Consider the following 24,706-nt stretch of genomic DNA (forward strand, 5'->3'; position numbering starts at 1 on the left):
GTCAATGTCAAAGGGCATTTACAGATGGGCTTTTGGATATTTCTTTGTATCTCCCCACAAGTCAGAAAATGCCCTCATCAGCCATAAAGAAATTTTTAAAAAAATTATGAAAATCATCCGGCTTTTATAACCTCATTAGGCTATTCATGATATATGAGCACACTACTCTTTGAAAATATTCAGAATTCAAAATTAAACTGGAAAGTTTGGTGTATTTAAATGCTAGTGAAGAGACAATTTCTGTCTCAGGGTAAGAGAAAAATGTAAGTAGGCCTATTATAAAATTCCATACATTCTGCATGACCCTATAGGTGAATATGTGCACATTTTAAAAATAATTTTATTTTTTTAATAATTATAGATAACAACCATATATTGTATAAGATAGATATCAACACAAAACTTGTCTAGTTAATTACATACATTAAGACAATTTTTGTATTTCAAATTTTGTGAAATGTTTAAATATGCAAATGTGGCATGATCTAATTTGGGAGATATTTGCAAATACAAATAGCCAAATAACCCCCCAAATGTGTATTTTGGAGGCTTTCTTTCCTTAGTCTTAATGAAGACATGTAATGGAAGCAAAATAGGCCAACACCTTAAAATTGACCTGGGCATAAAAAATGTTTGTGCCTGCAGGGTTTAGTTACTAGCAGTCCACTTCATTCCACCATTACATTTATGTCATGAGGTGCATATCTCAAAAATGTTTCATATACTGCTATAGGTGGTTAACCACACTGTATTTATTAGACCAATGAGTTTTGTATCTCTTTTTATTTGTTTGTGATAAAAATGAAGAAAAATGTTATGTTCTATTTTGAGCAATTTCATTTTTCAGGACACTCAAATGACTTTTAGGACATATGACAAGGAACACAGTTTCTCACAAAGTAGTTGCATGAATGTAAAACAGAGTTTACAGAAGTAATCAAAACCTTACTTTAATTTCCCCTAAGAAGGCCAAGTTAGACTTTATGGTGGAGGTATTTAGTGCTGAATGTGGTGTTGTGCATACTGTATGAATCATCAAAAATTAAACAGTTGGTGGTGTAATGCAAAATGTTATGGTTAGACTTTAACTGTACACAATGGCTTATTATTACACTACTAACAGAGTAATACTTGAAGGACACTTACACATTTTATACCTTAAATTATTATGAACAACAAGAAAAAAAACCTACAGAAACACACTATGAATCTGTTTTTCAAACTTTTGACATTTAGAAAAAAATTCAATCCACCACTGCATGTTGTCAGCAACTTTTTATTTACTATTTCATACATACATTGCCATACAGGTAACAAGCAACACCAAATTACTGAAGAAAAAAATAAACAATCTATCATTATAAACAGACTACCACCTCCAGAGTATGCAGCATACACCACAACACCACTGTGTCTTTGATTCCACGCTGACTGAATTCACGACGCAGTAGCTGGTTGAAGGGGACCAAACCTCACAGAAACACCTGACTTGGTTCCGTTTGACCAGCCACAGCAAGGCGTGTTGCTTCAGCTGCAAGAGGCAGAGTGAGGGGGGGGGGCAGGAGGACATGCAGTGAAGTTAGGAGGGAGGAGAGAGGAGGGAAGGTTACAGGGGGTGGAGCACGTAGAAAAAGAAGGAAATGAGAGAGGAGGAAGAGAGGAAATAGAAGGTGGATGTCATCTGGTTGTCATGTCCTCTTCAGTCTTACCTGATGAAACATAGAGAGAGAAAAAAAACATCATCACTGACATAGTCACAGCACTTCATGTTACCAAGCAGATAGTTCCTATTTAGAGGTTTGGGAACCCTGACAGCCGGTGACATCGCCCCGTTTCCTTCCAAATCCAGCCTGCAGGAGCGAACCTTCACTCTCAGTGACAGCTCCACATCCCTGCCCTCCCTCCCCGCTGCCTTTTTTGAGAGTCCTGCGGTTGCTATAATGGGTGACAGCTGTGGTCTGTCAATCCTCCTTGACTGTCAGCCGTTGGGGCAGGGCAGGAATTTTGTCAAGAAGTCCCTGAGACCCGATCATCGGCGCTGAGAGTAATACTAACTGTGTATGTGTGTGCCTGGGCTGAAGGAGAGGGAACAGGCCTCTCACCTGTTGTCCTGACACATTACCACACATGCTCATGAACCCTGACATCCCCCAACCCACCCAGCTCATAAAACACACAAAGGCAGAATGAAGCTCCAGCTTTTTTTACATTTTGGAAAATCAGACATGTCTTCTTCGTCCAAGTGTGGTCGGTGCTCACGTCCCCTTGAAACCACACACTTCCTTACATTCCATAAGTGGTGTATTAATATGGGGATATAAGGAAGCATGTCCTCACAAGGGGCAACAACTGGATTCACCGCTCCTCGGACACAAAGCACCCTTTCATAGTCAGAGCAGCAGGAACACCCGGCTTAACAATGGTTAACTGTGACAGAGCGAGCGGGGAAGGCCGGGGCTGAAGGAACACGTGATGGCGGCCTCGATCATCTGCGCCACTTGTTAGAAAATCACATTTTAGTTTGACAGAAGAGGAAATTTAAAGTTGAATTGCTATATCATATGGTACATATTTGTTAGAGTATTTTTAAAGTGTCTTTTTCATGCTTTTTTTGTATTTCTCTATTCTATATTTGTGTTCTTAGGTGGTTAAATATCTCCTAATATGTTAAAGGTTTGCACCAAACATCAAAGTAAACTACTTGAAAATAAACCTGTTTCTGATTCTGAAGTGTGTCTTATTTGAGGTTTATTCTCCTGCTGTTGTCTTCTAATACCAGCAACAATCAGGACGCTAAAACATAAATATTAACGTCATTGTTTGGCCGTGACAATAAATATTCAGCCAGCTTAATACCAACCCATGTAGCTCTCCGATGCCAATGCAATGATGCTGAACTCCCTTGTGTTTAAATAGCTCTGGAGGGCGAGGCGAATTCTGACTTCCAGCACACAAAGGTCACAATCTGAGCTATTTCCTAAACATTACAGCCCGCCAAGTCATGTTGATCCCAACAACTGTGTAATAAACCCCCTTTAAAGAACAGATATAGAAAGAAATCACGTTTTGAAATGCATTGAAAATGTTTTTTTACTCACCTTTATTGCATTCTGTTGCGTCTCCTCTTGTGGTTTTCTTGAGTTGAGCTTGAGGCCACACTGGGTTCAGCCGGCCTCTGCTACACTGTCTGCTGCTGCTGCTTGTGGTGACTTCTTTGATAAATCTAAGCACTTCTATGTCAAGCAGCTCTGAACCAAATGGCCATAAGAAAGACTACTTTGATTGGACTGTGATGATTCTTTCCTGTATCACACCTCAGCTTCCCCTCACCTGACAGAGGTGTCAGGCTGCCACAGCGTCTATCGTAAAACTTACAGAAGACATCTAACAACTGGTTTGACGCCTGATTTTAATCACATGGTGCTGCCAAATCAAGGAAACTAGCAGGACTAAGAAGGACTAAGAACTATGAACCTTTTGCATTAACCAACAAAAAAGAAACCTACAAAAAGTATCTGACCACAGAAAAGCCCAAACTCTCACACCAACCTTACTCCTTCAAAGCCATCTCAAACTGTTCCTCTGTTCCCTGAGAACCGTTCCCCAGCTTCCCCCTGCCCCTCTCCTCTCTGTGCTCATCCTGCGATCAACCATCCTCCTCCATATCTGGCCCGGTGGATTGTGCCCACTACAGGCCTTGCAGATCGGCCTTTTCTATCCCGCCAGGAGCGCCCCCCTCCAAAGCGGCCTCCCACCTGTTGGTGTCCTTTAGAAGCCCGGGCCTCTCCTGCGCCTCCTGTCCGGCCCAATCAGGGCCCTGACAGGGGGGAGCCAGCCTGTGAAATCACACCTCTCAGCTGTTCGCACTGGGCTCGAGACACCCTACACCCCTGCCGTTCCTCTGTTCAGCCCCCACCCCACCCTGCCTCTATTTTACACCGAATGTCAATGGCTCCTTTTTGGAGGAAAAAAAGGGGGAGAAAGAGAGGGATACAGAGAAACAAGGAAGCAACTGCACGATGGGCGTGTTTTATTGGGTTTGGGGGTACAGTCAGAACAGCAGGCCACGAGTCACAGCTGAAGCCAAGGTTGAGTTTCATCCCAGTTTGCGCTTCACTTTAGTTTCATTGTATCATTTACAGTTTGGAGGAAAAAGTGACTGTTGTCAAAGTATCCCACAAATTTTTATGTGACGACATGCCGCCTTGACACGGTGACCTTTGTGAGGTAGACACAAGACAAGTCAACCAAATGAGGTAAATCCTTTTGATAAAGTGTAATGTAAACCTCTGTTAATGAAGCATAGCCAATGATATGTGAGGAGTGTGAATAAGTTATATGGGTGCTCTTGTGGCACCATAAAAACAAGCAATAAATTCTCTTGTGGCCACAAGGTGACCATCCTGCCACCATGACACTTACAGGACAACACTGACTGTAATTTAAGATGTGTCTGTGTGAAGAGTTAAATCAAAGAAATAGTTTAAATGTAAATGAAAATCTTTCTTTCTGAGGCCCATGTTTATAATGAACTATAACATGATTATAGGGTTTGGGTAGGGGGGTAGATTAATCCTAATATTAAAACATTAGAGACAAAAAAAACCATGTCAGTGAGTGACCGTCAATTATGAAATATTATGATTCTTGACTTGAGACATTAGGAATATTTCTAAGTGCTAATGATTATTATTATACAGTGCTATATGCCGATTACAAATCAGTATGTTTATGAAGCATTATAGACACAGGCTTTGTAGAAAAGGTTACGTTTTATTGCAAGGATTATATATAATAACACCCATAGTTATACTGATTATGATACTGATAATGCAAAATAATAAAAAATAAAATAAAAACATTTTTTGTCTGCTTTGCCTGCATATATTTAATATTTTAATAATAATACAAATTTAAATGAATATTTTTTATGTTTTGCATGCATGTTCTGCATAGATTTCATATTTTAATAATACTTTAAAAAATATATGTTTTGCATGCAAAGTTTGTGCATTTATTTATTTCTTTTTTACTTTATTTAAAGCAAACAATGACCATTATACTGACTTAAAAGCCACTTTAAATGTATTATATCTTTCTATACTTCAGGAGTTTCATTACTTCACTTAAAGCACACAATGACCATTGAGAGTAACTTATAATCACATTTTAATGTATGATAACAGGGGTTGTAATTAAAAAAGTAATTGAGTCATGATACTTAACCTCATAAGTATTTATAAAATGCTTTTTAATATATATGTTATGATTATTGTTATGGATATTTACGAGTGCTATTTATAACGGAATGTATGCAGTGCTATAAGTAGATTTGAATGCATTATAAGTATATTCATGATGCATTAAAGACGTGGGCTTCACAGAAAGTGCTACCAATCTAATTAAAGCAGCCATCAACGATTAAGCCTCAAGTATTAGATTTCTTCTGCTCTAATGATCTTCTAAGTGATCATATAGAATCTGTAGATCCATATATGACTGTTTAAAAGCATCTGTGCGAGCATATAGTGATTACCAATACTGTAGAGGCAACCAGGCCGAGCTCAGGGGTTCATTTTCCTCTGCTGCAAGCACAAGCCGCTCCACTAAGGTCAACACCTGTGTTCTAAAATCAGCGCTGGGGTTGGGTGTGATAGGAACCCGGGCCTCATTCACAGAAAGCTCGAGCTCAGAGAGGGGGGCTTATATTGAAACCTAAAACTCTCGCTATTTTCGAGGCACTCGCCATCCACAAATAGCCACCCCATCGCATCTTTGTAGCTCCCGTTTTCTCTCCGCCACAGGATGTTGTCTAAATTCGACAGTTGTTCAATATTTCCCATGGCCCAAAGCCAGGGTGTATCACAAATGCAACATTTCCACTAATGTCAGCTATGCGCCACGGCCTTGCCAGATATATCTGGAGGGCTAGAAATATCAGATGACTTGTGTTGTTGAGTAGATTCTTGGTCACCCGCACCGGACACAATGGTTAAGACACAAATCATAATCCTGCTGTTCCTCCTAAATGGGACAGCTGATCATCACTGTCACATACTGGCTCACAGGCCGACAAACACATCAGCCAAAGTCCCTCATCTAATCATCTGCTTCTCTTTCATCATGTGTCATGCATCATGCAAAAGATCTCGTCTTACTCTGTGATTTTTTTTCACTGTCAACCCCTCATCTGCTTATTTGATTTGAGTTCCATCACCAGTCTGGAGATCATTTAAAGATTTTAATTAAAAACTCTAACAAAGCATGTTCACTTAATGTATGAATGTGATTCAACGTTTAGATTTCACTCCTTCTAAAGTAATTTCTTTTGAAAAATTAAAGGAATAGTGTGGATTTTTTTGAAGTGGGATTGTTTGAGGTACTTTACATAGTCAGAGTAATACCTAAAGTAGAGGGTGGGCAGTATTTCCCCAGTTTGGAGAAGCAGGCAGGAAACAAGTACTGGGACAGCAGCAAAACATATTTCAGACACCTAAAATATTCAAAATCTGTTAAAGTGTACACTATATTTAGAATATTTTGACCTTGCCTTCAGATAGCTCTTTCCGACAGGGAACTGAAGCCGTTCTATGCTCTGATCAAAGCCACCAGACTCCATTGACAATAACAGTAATTTTACCTAACAGAACATCTGAGTTGCTGGTCTACTGCTGTCACAACCATTTAGTTTGTTTGTGGTATTGTATGACTTAAATGTTTTGAAGGGTTAGTTAGGACTCGCAAAAGTCAAACAATAATGCAACCATAATAAAAGATTGAGGCAGCAGTGGATAAGCAACTCTTGTGTTCTATGAGATAAAAATACAGATTTTTTCAATGGAGTCTGGTGGCTTAAACAAGAGCGTTGTAGAACCTGATAATGTAATAAATTCCCGTTAATGTAATAAAAATCTGCACTTGAGTCCATTGAAATTGTAATAAAACCTGATAATGTAATAACTTCCCAATAATGTAATAAAGTGCATTTCCCAATAATGTAATACACTTTTTACCAATAATGTAATAAAGTATTACATTAATGGGAAGTTATTACATTATCAGGTTAGCCTGCATTTCGCAAGTCCTGATAATGTAATAATTCCCCAATATTGTAATAATTTGGCGTAGATAACTGCTTCAGTTCCCCCCATGTAAACTTACAGGGCTGTCTGACGACAAGGTAAATGGAAGAAATATTCTAAATATACAATTAAACTGCCTTTTTTTAGCTAGCTAAAATACAATATGCTGCTGCCCCCATCCACATTAGTACATTGCTTAGTTTCTGTTCTGGTACTCCTGTCGTCTTCTCCAAACTGTTGGCATGCCTGCCACCATCTACTGTACATAATACACAGATTTTTGATACTGATTCTTTTAAGCACCTCATACAACCCCATTTCAAAAAATCTAAACTTTCCCTTTAAGCCAAAATTGGAAGAAGACAGCGTGGGGGCACAGCGGTTGTGTTCCATGTTATCTACAAATTGGGTCAGTGAGGTTATTTTTAACCCATGTTCACATACCGGGGCCCCCGTTTGCTAATCACTTTGTTCCCCTCTGTCATACCCATCTACCCCGCTGCCAATGTCCCACTGCTTCTGGGGAGGTCACAACACACTTTTCTTGGCAGGAGGAAATAATTTCCCTCGGGACAGCAGGTAGGAGTTAGACTCACTAACCCCAGACCAGTTTCTTCAACAGTGGATAGCATGAATTTCTATTGGTATAAATAAACTGGCAGCTGACACCAGACCAGGTCCTGCACATGCACAGGATGGGACAACCTCACAGATTAACCCCTGTTCTTTGAGGGAGACTCCCTGTGGGAGGTGGAGAGTAAACCTTTGAAATGTGACTGAAAGCACCAATTACATCTCCCATCTGATTGGATGCTCTTTTTCAAGATTTTTTGGTAAAATTATTACTGAAAAAATGTTTTAAGATTTTACAGAGTGAAGCTATGTTAACAAATCATTTCTCAAAGTTTTTGCAAAGGTTTATACTATATTATTCTTCCACTCCACTACAGTCTTATATAAATCTTACTTCACTACATGATATATTTTTATGGATTAAACTTCCCAGCAGTATATATTAGTATATATATTATTATAGTATATATATTTTCCATTTTTCATCATACTGAATCAGAATTTAAATGTATTACTTGTAACAGAGTGATTTTATTCTGTATTTTATTTTAGTAAAAGATCTGAATACACCTCCCATGACTGCCATGGATTATATGGTATTAAATGTATTCTTTAGAAACAAGAAAAGCAGAAATATGCAGCATATTAGAGGGAAATAACCTACAATATGAAATCTAAATCTAAAACTGGTAAAGGATAACAGCACTTCAATGAGAAACCAAAATGTACAACTGTTTGATCCGAACAAAGAGAAGACAGCACCGTGTTGCTGACTCATAACGTGCTCTGACATTAATGCCACTCTCTGTCCTTCCCTGGGCACACCAGTTGCCAGGGCTGAGGTTGACACAGCTGTTGCGAGAAGCCTGGTCCCGTGTGGTGGTGAAGCAATGGAGCAGAAAGGTCAAAGGTCACTGGCATTTAGGCTAAAAGAGAAAACAGGTGATGGAGAGGTGAAGGCGACTTACTCTTGGGATTCACAGAGGGGACAGGGGGATTTTGATGGATGTTTTGAGGTCATTAGATTTGAGAATGAAGGACTGAAAAACTATTAATTCTAACGATAAGGTGCAGGTCTTATTATTGTGAATAAGCTATTTTTTAACAAGTTAATATGGTGGTTAACTTTCAATCACCCTGAAGGTTTATTGATTTCTTGAGAGACGGCGCCCTAATTAGGCTCTGATCTGTTACTAAAGCCCCAAAAGGTGTCAGAACAGGAAACGCATCCCTGACTTTTCTCACCAACCAAACACTTAAGACTTAAAAGGGTTCTGGGTGTCACACTGGGGCCCGTGTCCCCCTTTAATTGGCCCTGTTGTAACAGCCAGGCGGCCTCTGAGTGACCGGGTGACAGGTGAGCTGCAATGTGGTGGATCAATGTGCACCAGAGTATACAGGTCAAACCAGAGTGTGGGTCATTTTCTCACAAATTAGGGAAACCTCTGATGTGAGATGTATGAGAGGAAGCTTTAAATGTCAGAATGAGTCAAGTTTATTTATAAAGTCCTTCATTACAATGACATTCCCAAAGTAATGCACAGGCGGTTTTCTCCAAATTTCTCAAACTCTAAGCCAGAAATCTTCACTTCAGTATAAACTGTATTCATGAAGTGAAAAAAAGATTATTAAAATCCCCTCGATAAAAACTTTTGACTATAATATGTCAACAAAATGAAACAAGAATTTTGAACCTGTTTTTTTTTCCCAGTGTTCATATTTCTGTTCTGGGAGAGTGTGCCTAATTTGCATATTTCAACACTTGTAGTTCAAAGTTGTGATTTTTAGAAAATAATGTAATAGATCATCTAGGGATGTTTCATGTTGACATCTATCGGACAATTTTTATTCACCTGTATTGTCTCACCTTAATAGTGCTGGATACATACATATAAAAATGCATTGCACAGGCAGTAAAAACCATGTGTGGTAAGCTGAATGTGTCACTGCATAAGATGTATGAGGTACAATGTAACAGTAGTAAAAACAATAATGTAATAAAGTATCAAATACAATAGGTTGAACTTGTGTTATAGAAATGTATGGGAGCGGTAAAATTAAGTGTAACCAAACATACAGTGTATATAGTTATTTACTACATACAGTAATTGGTTGATTTAAGATTTTTTATTCTGTTTGCACAGATCACATTCTCCAGCCATCCACACACCAGCCATCTTCTAAGACAACACATCATTTTGTTAATAAATCATTCAGTTTTTTAATCTTTTGAACCTTTATTGCTCCTTTTTTGTGACTCAATCTAGACCTGTTTGTGAGAAAAAGACATTATCAAAATATATGGTTTTATATTACATGACTCCAACTTTCCCTCCAACTTTGAAAAATGCTCTCCCTTGTACTATATGTCACAAATTCCCATATGCTCCTTTACCATGGCTCCTGCTGGATGAATGAATGTGAGAGCAGCCTACGGACACCCAAGCTCCTGTGGGGGTCGTCAGTCAGCTGCCCGACTCCCACCAAAAGGGAACGACAACTGCTGGAGAGGCAGCGGCAGCAGCAGCAGCAGCAGCATAAAACAAGAGATGGAGCTTATGGCGGGCAGAGGGGGAAGGGGGGGGATCAGCTGAATCAGCCGCCCAGCTGAGGATGTTTGAAGCGGGAGTCAGCAGTGATCAACGGAGGCCTCTGTTCCATCCTGAAACCTGTTCATCCTGTAAAACAATAGGTGGTTTTAATCTTTTTGAGGACACAAATTATCCAAAACGATCTATAGAGATTGGAAGAGAAAGACACCATCAAAGAAGATAAGGAATTTTTAATTCCTAGATATGTTCACCATCCGAAATGTTCGGTCCACATTGAATATCTGAGACATAATTATTATCATTATAAACTGTACGTAAAACATAACATAGCACTGTACATATACAGTATATTGTTATTGACATAACAGACTGTATAAACTTTGCATTAAATGTTTAAAACAAATAATTGCAGAATAAATGAGGGGTTTTTGGGCTTGGGACCACTTCTGAAAAAAAGGCTAGTTGGGAATTTTTATCGTGTTTCAGGTGAATTTTTTATTTGAATAACTGAACTTGTAGTTCATGCAAACTTATTTTGAAACTTAAATTTATTGTTCCCTGACATACTAATGTAATATTTTTGTGAAGTGTAATTACTTGCTTATGATTTACAATATTTTAAATAAATGAAGCTGATAACACTTGCAATGGAGTATTTTCATATTGTGGTATGGACACTTTTACTTAAGAAAATAATATTCCACCACATATAGTAAAGGTACAAAGTTCTGCATATAGGAACATATATGTTATATCCATTAAACCCCCTCACCCACCCAGCTCCTCCTCTCTCCTTCCCCCACATGGGCGGTAACAGCTGTGGTGTCACCCCAAGTCACATGACATGGGCAGGTGGGAGAAACCTATGTGGGACATCCATCCCCCCTTTCTTCCCTCCTATTCTCTCTCTGAATGTCAAACCCCTCACACAGCCTCCTCTTTTCAAGGGTGTGACCATTTTGCATCGCTGGAATGTGCTCCGTATTTGTAACTCATACTGTATGTCTGATCTCCCACATTGATGAAATCCCAGAGGCATATCTGCCTCTTTCCAGTCTCTGCTTGTGGCTGCCATGTCGATGTCTCTCCCCAGAGACTGTCAGCTCCTCGAGAGCATCGATTCATCAAAAGCCCAAACATAATCTGCACTTCACTGCACTTAAGAGTTCTGTTTTAAAATGTGAACTGTGACTTTAGCTCATTTCATTTTAAAGTCCCAAATGAAACAACTTTAGAGAATTGTGATTATTTAACTATATTGTAGTTGATAGTGAGAGAGGATAATAAAAAAGAACAATTCAGTTCACAAGATGTAGCCTATAGTTCATCATTTGACATAAAGGGCCAATCAATTTGATTTCACATGGCAAAGGAAGGCTGTTTTATTTGCTAAAATAATCAAATTAAATTTGGTAAAGAATAATCTAAGTCTAAAAGTTAAAAATGAAGCAGCAAATACTCCACTAACCCATCAGAGGCTTATACTTAAGAATACGTATGTGAGTATTATCAACTTTAACAAATAGTTTATTTAAAAAAAGTAAAATAATTCTCTCAACCCATAAAGGAACACTTGATCCTTCAGCTTCATACAAATCATACAAATTCATAATCAGAATCACCAAATTGGAGATAAATGCTTCTCATTGGACAGAGAGGATATGGAAAATTGTTTCTCTCGCAGTGGGAACATGAAGTGCTGGGTTAGTTTCTGGGGACGGTATTAATGAACGGACTGACCGGACCGATTTACCATTCAGCGAATGTTTCTCACATTAACTTTTAAAAACACGTTAATATTATACTATTTATTTGCAGAAACAAATTCTACAATGTCTAGACACAGAGTGGAGACTTAATGTCAAAGTACCGAGTTTTTATTTGCTTCATGGCGGCAACCGTTGCAGTGCTCTCCTCTTCCAACTGACCAGCATCTGGAAACAGGTTGGTATCTATAGGTACCAACTTAACGTTAATGCGAAAGGAAATATAAACAGTTTAATTTAGTTGAGATACAACACGAGCAGTTCAAGTGTGAATAAACTACTTTTCGGCGTATGTTTACAGCAATTATTTTGGCGAGGTTCACGCTAAAACCAATTAAAGCTGCGTATAAACCGCTAGCTAAAGCTGCATTTCCCTGCGCTAAGCTAACTGTTGACACACTGTATAATACAACGTGTGGTTTTTGTCTTTTCTGTAGATAATGTTACTGACAGCTCGCTGCCTGTCCAAAGTGCTGCAGCTCACCCTGGCGGTCATCAAACCAGATGCTGTGGCTCATCCTGTGATGCTGGAGGTGAGCTAACACCACCCCCTGTCTGACCGTGTCACATAAATCCTTCAATAACTGTTACAGATAAGCATTGACCCTGGGTTAGTATACCCAACAATGAACACATCCACACACTGCCAATGGTAGGAAGTATGTGTATGCATATGTGCATCACCATAAATATGCCGGAGCAATCATCCACCACTTGTATATTGTTTATATTATTTAATATAAACATAAATATAATATCGTCACCCTGTTAAAATAGTCGCCTAACTTTTTATTTTAACAGTGTGACGATATTTGTATATATGCACACTTTTGTGTATTGTTTTTTTTTGTGCACTTTTTCCTCTAACTTATTGCCCAGTGTATTGTGTTTAATTGATTGTCTTTATTCTATATAAGTACTTCTGAGAGCATTGTAAATCCAGAGTCAAATTCCTTGTATGTTGCACACATACTTAGCCAATACAGCAGATTCTGTTTCTGAGTTTACTCTCTCCAGACTTATTCAAGTCAATCTTGAGATTTTGGGCTTCCATAACATGTCTTCTTTCAGAATACTGCGAGACTAAGAGAACATGCAAAATACACCCAAGTTTTTATTTGACCTCACTTTGTCTATTTTTGTCTGTAGTTTTCTCCTACATTCACCAGATAGATAATGCATATTTTTTAAATGTTTAAATGTAAGTAATCTACTGGGGAGGTTTTATGGTGATCTCTATTAGTTTGAAGTTCTAACCCCATTTTTTCGACATCTGGAAACAGCATGAGCAAAACACACATACTCACAACTAAACACGACACATGGATATTAACCATATTGTGCAATTATTTGATCCATAGGCATTTTCTTGAGCTGACTTTTGAAATCAGTCATCAGTCATTTGCTGACAAACAAATTGGCTTCACAAACTGAACATTTTCTATGTGCCTTCTTTAGTTATTCTATACAATTATTCTGTATAAACTATTTCCAAGGAGTGGCCTGCTCACTGGCATAACCTAAGCCTTCGATATGCTCACTTTAAATCCAAACAGTAAAGAAGCAGCTCCATTCGCTGTCTTGACAGATTCACAATCCCCAAGGCATCAAAGTCATGAAAGCAGTGTCAGTCATAAAATATTCCATTATCAAAAGGTCCAATTTTAAAGCCCCACAAAGTTCACCAGTTTACACCTGTTTTTGCCTTATAAAGAGGAGAATGACCTTTTGTATCAGAATATAAGGCTGTATAAGTATATCCCTCTGGCAGCTCTAATACCAGCAGCTATGATAATAATTCTGAAATGCTTGCCCTTTTAGCTTTTTAAAAAATACATCTGCACACAGTACCCTGTATGTGAACCAACCCTCTTTAGATGTAGTTTATTCATTATCATTAGCTACAGTATGGAACAACAAACTAAAAACAACATATTTTTTCTTCCAGGCTCTTCACCAGAGAATCCTGGACAACAACTTTGTGATTGTCCGATGCAAAAATTTTGCATGGCGGAGACAGGACTCCGAGAGGTTTTACGCTGAACATTCAGGTGTGTGGACACACAAATGTAATTAGATAAACTATGTGATGGTTTATCGAGTCCATCTGCATGAGCATTGGAGCCAGCAGACACATTATATGGACTATATGCATGTAGGTTAAAGCAAGTGTTTCATCCTTTGCTACAGCAGAGCATCCATAATGCCAAACTCGAGGCAGTTGCTAGAAGGTACACGCCGAATTAAAACTGGTGTACTGTGCACTGAAGTTGGCAGGTAGGTTGGCTCTGTCCGTTCTGGTTCTGTTGCAAGTTGGCTCTGCAGGACTTCAAGGAGTTATTCCAGAAAATAAATTGTTTGTGTTGTTGCAACCTGCACTAAGGCTGCTAAAAATAATTTTCTTCCTCCAAGTGATCTCCTGCAGCAGAACTTCTAGTTATGAACTGCTAAAGTTTTTTTCTCTTTTTACCTGTGCTCCAACTGAATTACGCTTTGGTTTAGTCATTCTGTTGCTGTTTCCTCTGTGTGGCGTCTTCACATGGCCCTGCAGTCCTTTTTATGGGTCCTTTTATGGGCATTAATGGGTGGCTACCTATGCTAATCCTATGTTAATTAGACTCACCTGGCACGCCTGCTCAATTTACGAGGAGATGGCATTCATCAATTTAAGAACACGGCGCGAACAATTCAGCGGCTTAAGAACACGTTGATGAATCTGACATAGGGTCTTCTTAGAAATCTTCTTAAGAAGGACTTAAGAAAGAATCTAAGAAGATTCTTAAGAAGATATTGGCGAACGAGGCCCAATGTGTGGATTAAGATAACAACTTCTTATTATTGCATTTGGTCTTTTATTGGTCTTTCTCCTTTCATTAGTACAATGTTGCATTTTAGCACAGTTGAAATAACCACCTGTGTGTTAAAGCTCTGTGTAATTTGCTTTTGTTTTGCTTCATAGGGCGATTCTTCTACCAAAGACTTGTTGAATTCATGTCAAGGTAAGCCTCCTCACCAACGTCTTACATATACATTTCCCGAACAATGACCGCACTAGTTGAATTACTCACTTACTGGATAAATGCTGTTTGTTCTGCCTGATGTACTTAAAATGGTATACCAGAGACATTTCCGTAGCACGAAACTCACTAAGCTGACACAGAAAAGGCACACATCATTCAATGGGGCTCCACTTTCACGCTCAGCAAGTCACCAGTGAATCATTTTCTGAAACATCACATCAGGCGTTTCAATTACCAGCGGACAACAGCCCTGGAGCAATTGTCTGAAAATCACCAAGCAGCCTGCTCACAATAGCTCCACATGGCCCCCTCTGGATTGCAAAAGGTGCTCGTCATCACAATGTCATTTCACAGCACTAAATCGGTAGTTGCTACAGCAACCTCGCTCTGGTTGCCGTCTGTATTACGGGAGACGTACGAAGCATCCTCAGCACGTCAGCATTGTTTAGCTAAAACTGATAAACTGATATGTATTCATGGCAGTGCTTGGTTCCCCAGAGGTTCAGGAGAGAATAGATTGAATGTGTACAAAGAGTCAATTTCTGGCTCTCCACTGAAGCATAGAAAGCATCCAGTGTTTAAAATAAAACGTGTGTAACAGCCACACAGAGCCCATGGAAAGCATTTCTGGCAAAATGATGAAAAATACAGATCCATATAATGACAAACTTTATTTAAACAATGACTATGTATCTCATAATCATAATTTTTAACAAAATGTTGAATTAATATTAAAATAATAGTAAACTTTCTCGTAATATTGACTTTTGTATGTTGAAATAATAACTTGGTAGCTCAAAATAGTGATTTAGTGTCTTAAATAATGACAGATTTTCTCAAAATAATGATTTTGTACCTCAGAAATAATAATTTATGGAAATAATGAGAAACTTACTCAAAGTGATGACTTGGTATCTAAAACGAATGACTTATCTCCAAATACTGATGCAGTATCTCTCAAAATAATAAGAAACTTTCTCAAAATAATGATTTAATAGTAGGCCAAAGTACAAACACTGAGAAAGTTCCTCATTTTGGGATACAAGGTATTATTATTTTGAGATAAATTTCATGATTTTGAGATACTAAAGCATTATGTCGAGGAAGTTTCTCATTATAGCAGGATCTTCACAAAGCTGAGTTTCAATCTTATTTCTTTACAGTTGGAATGGGATGCCACAGTATATGATTTTGCAAAGACTGTAGGCTTACATGGAATAATGTTTGACTGTTTCATCGATTCATAAACTGCTGTTGAATTCTTTCCTCACAGTGGTCCGATGCGAGCGTATATTTTAGCCAGAGAGGACGCCATACACCACTGGAGAGAACTGATGGGACCAACCAAAGTGTTCAGAGCCAGATACACCTCGCCGGCTTGTATCAGAGCGCAGTTTGGACTCACAGACACACGAAACACAACTCATGGCTCAGGTAGGAAATACTGTATGTTGTAACAAGTTTACATCGGCTGTGAAATCACACACTGATTATCTGGTTTTGAAATGGTTATATTTTTAATCTCTCCAGATTCTGTTGAGTCGGCACAAAGAGAAATCAGTTTCTTCTTCCCTGACTTCTGTATGGAGGAATGGATGGAGAAGCAAGAGCCATCGTTCAGATCAGGACAAATACATTACGACAAGCAAAAACAAATCCACACACTTTCTTCACAAAGCTGACACCACAACTTACTGAAACTCAGCTGTTACTGAAACTCATTCAAAAATGCAAGCTGCCAGAGAAAATGCTGCAATCCTACATGCCATGTACAGTCATGGAAAAAAAATATTAGACCACCCTTGCTTTCTTCAATTTCTTGTTCATTTTAATGTCTGGTATCTGATATCTAGCCATTTTCCATGGTTTTCTTGATAATAACCAAAATCATGATCAATAAAACCATGGAAAATGACTATATAGCCAACATATAATGTATACTGTATGATGACCCCAGAGATGCATATCTTTTTTTTTGTCGTCGCTGCTTCTCTAAATGCCAAATGTTGTTTTCCTTGAACATGAAAGACATACAGCTCATGAAGCCATTAAAAAAGGACCATAAATGTTTTGTTTAATTTATTGTCATTAGAAAACACACATGACTAGATAAGAAAATGTAACACTGTATTGTACAAAACGACACAACGTAGAAAGAAAGTGTTTTACATTGTCATCACGAACTGTCCAGGCTTCACTGCAAAAAGTGCAATCATCACAGTCGATTTCAGTTTCCTGAGCCATACAGATTGTAGCACAGCAGCCATCACTTGTGTATCAATGTCAAATAACAATACTGTATGTATAGTGTATGAATATTTAATAATAGCTTTACACATAAAGTTTATTCATCCTCAAAACCATCCTAAAATGAGGGTGAGAAGGCATTTTGGGTCACTTGAGAAACTTGAAATGTGCCAAGAAATGATTTCCTGTCTGTTGTGAGAAATTATGAATCTTCGTTTATTTTTGTTCTGGACTGTAAATGTCACTTTTTGTCATTTTTTTCTGACCAATCTACAGTTTTACATGTCATTGTCTTCAAGACACTACTGTAACAGGCACCATAGCAGAAGAACACCTCACAGTATTAAATACAATATGGCCAAGTTAAGTTTTCTTCTTTTTTGTTGAATAAAATGTTTTCAATTAGACAATTTAAATTATACAGTTCAGAGTCTCATCACTCTGGAAAGACCTTGAACTCGTTTCACAGTCATCTTCACTTTTCTTTGGCTTCCTCCTGTCTCCCTGACCTCAAGTGTTTTGTGTGGCCACCTGTTTGAGGCTCTCCACAGGTTTCATAACCTCGTAGGTGGTGAGGGACTTCTTCACCTTCCCGTTCTTGTCCACCTGATGGATACTCTGTGTCACTGTGATGGTCACCTGCTTTGTCGACATACGATTGTCCTGCCATTTTGTCTGATGAAGAATAAAAAGATACGATATTACAAAAATATTTCAGTTGCTGTAAAGATTGTTGAGATTACGGTACGAGAAGTTGGGTGGGTGGTAGAGCTACGGAATGTAGTGGGGTACCCCAAATCTAATTAGATCATCTATTGATGTGGTGACTTTTTGATACAAAAATGCCCGTTTTTTTTAATCTTTTATTGGTTTTAAGGTGTTCTAATGTGTGCTCATATTTCAGTAATTAATCAATAAAGTCCATCCATCCATCAAGAATAATGTACAGTGAGCAGGTCATTATTGCGATATAACCCCTGACAGAGTGGTTTATTTCTCATAATGACCTGCTCACGGTACATTATCCCACTCATGACACCGCTACCTGCTAAAGCAATCAATAATTAGATGCAAAATATTGACTTGATTATTTAAAAAAAATTGTTAGCATTGGTCTGCTATTTAGTTATAAAAAAGACTGTAGAATGCTGTGATTGACCAATTGGAATCAAGTAATCCACAAAGACGTTTAATAAAAACAGAGTTACTAAGGCTGCAACTAATGCTATTTTCAATATTGATCAATTTGTATATTACCGGTATATTATCAATTATTCCTGATCAAAGGAACATCAAATTAAGAAGATGGAACCATCTTAAAAATGACTAAAATTAAAATTTGATTATCAAAACACTTGCTGTTTAAAATGGACTAAGAAAGTTATTCCACTTTTTTAATTGTTTTAGCGTCAACTTTAAAATACGAGGAGGACAAAAAAATGAAAACAGGTCTCCCACAAGTCATTATTTTGACTTGATAAATGAACAGAAAGGATAATGTGCTTTAATATTTGAGAGTCTTACAATCTCTTCAGTGTGTAGGACACTCCTGCGCTGCACTGTGGTGCCGGATGACGGCGACACCGCCTCCTTGGATGGAGAGTCCAGTATTGCAGGAGGGCTGCTGGGTTTCACGTCATTCAGACTGACTTCAGACACGGCTGAACAGACCTTTAGGTAGGCCTGAGCAGGAAGAGGGAGGCCGTCTTCAAAGAAATCTGGAACTGGAACAAAACAAAACCTCAACTTGGTCTGAAATTTAAAAAAATGCTCTTGTTTTTATTTCTTCTTCTCTTCTTTAACATATAGCACTCCTTTAGCAATGACAGTTGGCTCTTAAAGTTATGTACTTACTTGATTCCTGTGGTCTATGTCTAGTACCATCAGGTTGAATGCACTTATTGTAAGTCGCTTTGTACAAAAGCGTGATGACATGTAATGTAAAAAGCTTGTTTTACGATCCTTGTAAGCCTAAAAATGGACTTGCCTCTTATCTGTTAAGAAGTGATTTCAGAGCACATGCTATTGGCTATATCAGACCTATAGAACTATTGTACCCACAAAGAACTACTGTATAACGGTGCTCATGAAAGAACGATGAAAGAATTATAACACAAGGGAGCTTATGTTTTTTACCCCTAATATTAATTATGTTCATCCAAATAACTTGGTATTGGTAGTAATTAAAGTGCTGAAATGGTACCATTTTTGTACGTACAAAAAATAATAAAAGCTGTTAAATCTTTCTAAATCAAAGAATCAGGGGCTTCTGTGGCAAGTTTTTTCAGTTCTACCGTTTTCTTTCAAAATAACCAAAGAATGATATATTCTAGCCCTGATAATATAACTATTATCATACTTTTTCTGATTTGTGCAGTGCAGAAGTGGGTAATTTGGAAATCAAACAGCATTAGTCACAGGTCGGAGCTTACAGGAGCATTACCGCCACCACTGAACTAATCTGACTACAGTATGCAGCATTCAAGTGGGAGGGATAATGGAAAGCACTCTGCATATCATTCTGAAGCAGAATTTTGCATGCATGTCAAGTGTTGGTTAAGTGTGCTGAATGATGGTATTTTACAGATGTAAACCTCCTTACAGATGTGTTGATATTCAGGACCACATGTGTTGTTACTGGGGCCAATAAAACCAACAGAACAAAGACTTTTAAAAGGAAATTGAGCACTGTGTTGCTTAAAACATCACCATAAATTCAGGGTTTGGGGGGGGAATTGAATACAAGTTAAAAATCCAGAATACTAGTAACTGTATTCTGTTACAGCCTCAGTTTTAAACGTGGTATTCTGAATACTGTCTTTTATTTTTTTTATCTGTCTTTTTGTCAGCAGGTTTACAGAAAAACTACAGGCTTGATTTTCATGAAATGTGGTAGAAGAGTGTAGCACGTGCCAAGGAAGAATCCATTACATTTGGAGCATACCATGAGGTAGATACACAAATTATTTTTCACTTTTGTCAAAAATTGCGAGACAGGGCATGTCCTTGGCAGAGGTCTGTGCCTCATGAGTTCCCTTTTAGTTTGCTTTTGTTTAATTTGCTTTGAAATTCACATGATACACAAATTTCTCATAAAAAAGTGCACGACGATGGCAGAGGAGACCCACAACCAGGACACTGTCAGAAAAGTGTTTTTGGCGTTAAAATATAAGTGGCAGACAAATGAGTTAAGCAAGAGGAATATGAAGTAAGCCCAAGTATTGAGAATCTGTCATCAAATTTGAGTAATGTTATAGTGTATGTTATATATATATATATATATATATATATATATATATATATATATATATATATTTATGTTACATTTGATGGCTTGTATTGGATAATATGCAGTGAGACATGTCAAAAATAATCCTCCCAACACTACAATTGTACATGTATGTTGCATTATTGTGGCAGCAATGTTTAATACAATCTTTGTGTTTGCCAGCTGCTGATTCTGGATCTGTTTGATCTTTTCATAGTGGAGCTTAACTGAATTTGTCTTCACAATTACATCAAGGCTCCTCTGCCTGCATTCACTAACAGCTGTATCTGTTGCCATGAGAGCCAAGTCCTGTCTCAGCACAGTGGCGTTTGATGTAGCCTATTATGTCCATTTACCGATTCTTTTCTTCCCGGCTTCAAAGACAAACGCACCGATGATACAAGGAAAAACAGTAGAATTACAATCGCATCCATGTGTTTTTAGAGCTGTATGTGTTGACTAACTGAACCCTAAAAGAACAAAGGTTTACAAATGCTCAGTCTGCTGCACATCCTTGTGCCATGAGGGTGACCGCAAACATTTTCCTTAATTTCAATTTTCCGGGTGCTTCTTGTTTGAGTCAGCCGTCCATAACCACTGCAAGTGTTTCACGAAAATGGAAACCGTGTTATACCTAGAGGGTTATTCCTATAGAGAGAAGTGCATAGACTGACACAGAGGTGTCACTTTGATGTGAAGAGTGTACAGAAGCATTTAAAATCCAGTCTAATTACTTATTATAACATTAGGCCTCCTTGCCTACTGTGAATAAAAGCATGTATTAAACAGGTTTAAGATAGTCGCAAGGGGAAAAAAACTAATTAAAAAAAAATACTCACAGTTGAAAATAATTATAATTATGAATTCAAAACCACTAAATACTAATTAAGTACTTATTCTTACAATAATAGATGTATTATTCATTTGCAGTTAAATTACTGCCCGTTCCTGTAAGGAGACCAATTAAGTTTTAAATCCTCCACTCGATCCTCATTCATTCTTCTCACCAGGGCTGATTGTTTTCTCAGAAGCGAAGCCGGCCTCAGAGTTGTCTGAGGGGATGCTTTGGATGGACGACAGGGGGATATCAGTGTCGGTGCTGGTCAGCCATGTGGACTCCGTCTCCTTGGTCCAGCTCTCCAGGTATCGAGGCTCCAGAGCATCAGTCCTGCTCCCCCCGCAGCCCATCGCTCTTCCTCAGGGCACCCTCACCTCACAGCTGGACTCTGGAAGAAACAGATTTATTGACGCTGTGATACTGATGAAATGAACTGACAAATATTTGATATGAAATGGACAGTTAACCAGTTATCCTGCATAATGTTATGTGTGGGGTTAGCTAGACCTCTTAAGAACAGTTATTTCTGGGTTTGGCTGCAGGGGTAGTGCTGCATCAACACCAATCACAGACACAGAACAAAATGAAAATCCATTGTATTTAACCACAGCTGGGGTCTCTGAGAGCCTGCTGGTTTTAAAGAAACACAATTTGAAGACCTTGCAATGGGAAACTGTGATCAGACATTTTATAGAAGATAAAAAATTAATCTAGAAAAAATAACTGGCAGATGAGTAAAGGATGGAAATAATCATTAGCTGCTAGCCAAAAATAAACACAAAATACTTACAGCACAGCACACAGCTGTGGGAAAAACAGCGTCCTCATAAGATCAGCCTCTAATGACTTCTATCCTTTATAGAGTAGGTCAAGTTCTGTGCTAACTCAAGCTCATTTACATTTCTTCATGAGCATTTAAAGGCACCATCAGGTGAAGGAGGCCATCGGTCATCAAAACCAGCCAGTCACCTGTGAAATAGAAAGAAGGGTAGGGAGGTTATAGAAGTGATGAAAATGCATATTTTGTGCCTTTTACAACATTTTCTTGAATCATTTGATTCAACAACTACAGCCTTCAGCAATCCAAGCATTGCTCTGCACAATACACAAAAGGACTGAATGAATTACTGTCCTCTGGAAATGAGCAACCAGCTCTTTTGTGCTATATGTCCTTGCTGTTTACTATACGCTGCATTGATCTGCAGCATTTGCATTGTTGTTAGCGTATATAGGGGCTTAGTTTTTTTGTAGCACATGTGCACTACTGATCCTATCTATCTATCTATCTATCTATCTCTCTATCTATCTATCTATCTATATATCTATCTAATAAGTGCATCTTGTAAAATAAAAATACAGAGCAGATCTTTAGTTTAAGTAACAGCAATAATCAGTAATAATTAGGGATATCTCCCCTGACTTAGAGCTCATAAAGTCTGAATATTATTGATGCACTAGGCTGATACAATCAGGCCCTCCTGTAGATCATTATGCCGACTGGTGTTGTAATTCAATTAGCTTTCTCTCCGACAAATGCTCAAATAAGGGAATCAAAGCGTACCAGTGATGGTAAAGGCGCAGTAAATGAATACGACTCTCGCACCATGCATCGCTACAGGCCAAAAGAAAAACAGCAACGATAGCGTGGATTTTATATCTAAATAAAAATGCTGCAAGATGCCGGACAGAGAATCAAACGGCGCCGTTTAATTCGGCTAATAGAGAAAATAAACAGCACAGTGAAATGTGATAAAGGCTTACTGGTGATGTGTGAGTGTCGCCTCGGTTGCTCCTCCGTGTCGTCTGCCAGACACACTCTTTAACATAATGTCAACAATGAAAGTCCGCTGGGTGAAAGGCTGCGCGTCCGTCCGCACTGTCCGCTCCTTCATCCATCCTCTTCACTGGAGAGACGTGGGTTTATTAAAAATACAGCAATTTTAAAAAGTACGAGGGGGATTTAGCTCATCTGTTGCCAGGTAAACCTTTAAATACTGGTCCTGTTTGGGCTCATTGATGAATGGATTTTCTGATTAACCACCATTCATTTAGCTGCAATTTGGTCCATTATAAGCAGCCAAATGAGCTAAACACCATGCAAAAATGAAGACTATGCAGTTTTAATGCTTCTTAACACAAAAAAATACAAAAAAGTAGCCTAACATGGATGAGTGCTTGCTCTGTATATTGAACCATGAATCAATAATGTCTCTTGGAAAACAGAAAGAACAAACAGCGACATGTAATCCAGGCACTCCAAAATAAACAAATGGAGAAGTAAATGTTAAATACTAGAAAGCCTTTATTCTACAGGGTGCTTCATAATAAAAATATGTTTTGACCTCAAGGGCTTTGTCAGGGCATTAAAACTAAAAGCCATCATAGGTGTGGCCTCAACTACAGTGGCAAGAAAAGTATATAAACCCTGAGAAGTGACCTAGTTTTCTGCATTAATTTGTCATAAAATGTGATCTAATCTGCATCTAAGTCACAAGTATAGACAAACACAATGTGCTTAACCTAATAACACAAACAATTATAACAATAATATTTCACGTCTTTATTCAACACATCATTGAAACATTCATAGTGCTGGTGGAAAAAGTAAGTGAACCCTTTAGCTAATGACTCAATCAAGATCCATTTGGAGTCAGGAGTTAGCAAACCTAGAGTCCAATCAATGAAACAAGATTTGAGCAAGGTGAAAAGGTTTAGAGATCACATTTTTATGACAAATTAATGCAGAAAACTAGGTTATGTCAAAGGGCTCACATACTTTTTCTTGCCAATGTATATAACAGCAGCCACATAATCAGGATAATCACATGACGTTGACATGAGGTGAAACAAACTGAAGAAAATGAAAACAACAAAATAACACAAGAAGAGATTACACAGAAAGTAATTTGGCAATGGTAAGTTAATTAAGTCAAATATGGAAGACAAATACCCAAATATAAAAGAAAAATTGGGAAAAACCTATACAAAACATGTGAAGTCTGTATCATTTTGGGGTTGAAACACGTTTTATTTTGTTCCAATATGTAGCCCCTAGGATAAATATAAAAATATATAAATATTTCATTTCTTGTTTGTTAATTTTCTGGAGTGTCTGGAGTACTTTCCTATTTGTTCTATAAGTAGCTTACTGATGACTATTTCCAAGAATAATGTCTTATTTGAACTGTTTTTTTTTATCTGAAAAGCCATAGCGGCATGACAATATGTCATACAAAAACATAACCTGGGAATACTCCATGATATCAGCGGATAACAAATAGGGCCTAATGAATACAACATAGCAGGCAATAATAAGGCCCCCACATTATTAGGAGTGACCAAAGGTTGCAAAGGGCAAGA

At 38.1% G+C, this 24,706-nt stretch overlaps 2 protein-coding genes across 3 annotated transcripts; one reads left to right on the forward strand and one right to left on the reverse strand.

The window, feature by feature from the left end:
* Nucleotides 1–11,900: 11,900 nt before the first annotated feature.
* On the forward strand, nt 11,901–17,163 carry nme6 (NME/NM23 nucleoside diphosphate kinase 6). Its single transcript, XM_059355718.1, has 6 exons — nt 11,901–12,151; nt 12,411–12,506; nt 13,922–14,024; nt 14,933–14,972; nt 16,267–16,427; nt 16,524–17,163. The coding sequence occupies exons 2-6, from the start codon at nt 12,414–12,416 to the stop codon at nt 16,673–16,675; spliced, it is 549 nt and encodes a 182-aa protein (XP_059211701.1). The 5' UTR covers nt 11,901–12,151; nt 12,411–12,413; the 3' UTR covers nt 16,676–17,163.
* A 587-nt stretch (nt 17,164–17,750) lies between these two features.
* Nucleotides 17,751–23,263, reverse strand: baalcb (BAALC binder of MAP3K1 and KLF4 b). 2 transcript variants are annotated; one of them, XM_059355719.1, is made up of 5 exons: nt 23,108–23,263; nt 22,137–22,315; nt 21,516–21,734; nt 18,765–18,964; nt 17,751–17,915 (listed from the first exon to the last, which is right to left on the reverse strand). In XM_059355719.1, exons 3-5 carry the CDS (start codon nt 21,694–21,696, stop codon nt 17,751–17,753), a joined length of 546 nt encoding a protein of 181 aa, XP_059211702.1. In that variant the 5' UTR covers nt 21,697–21,734; nt 22,137–22,315; nt 23,108–23,263. The 2 variants fall into 2 exon arrangements, with proteins under 2 accessions (XP_059211702.1, XP_059211703.1); XM_059355720.1 differs by lacking the exon at nt 23,108–23,263 and adding an exon at nt 22,908–22,998.
* Between the last annotated feature and the right edge of the window lie 1,443 nt (nt 23,264–24,706).

This window comes from Centropristis striata, chromosome 18, assembly GCF_030273125.1.
Source record: "Centropristis striata isolate RG_2023a ecotype Rhode Island chromosome 18, C.striata_1.0, whole genome shotgun sequence".
Classification (NCBI taxonomy): Eukaryota; Metazoa; Chordata; class Actinopteri; order Perciformes; family Serranidae; genus Centropristis; species Centropristis striata.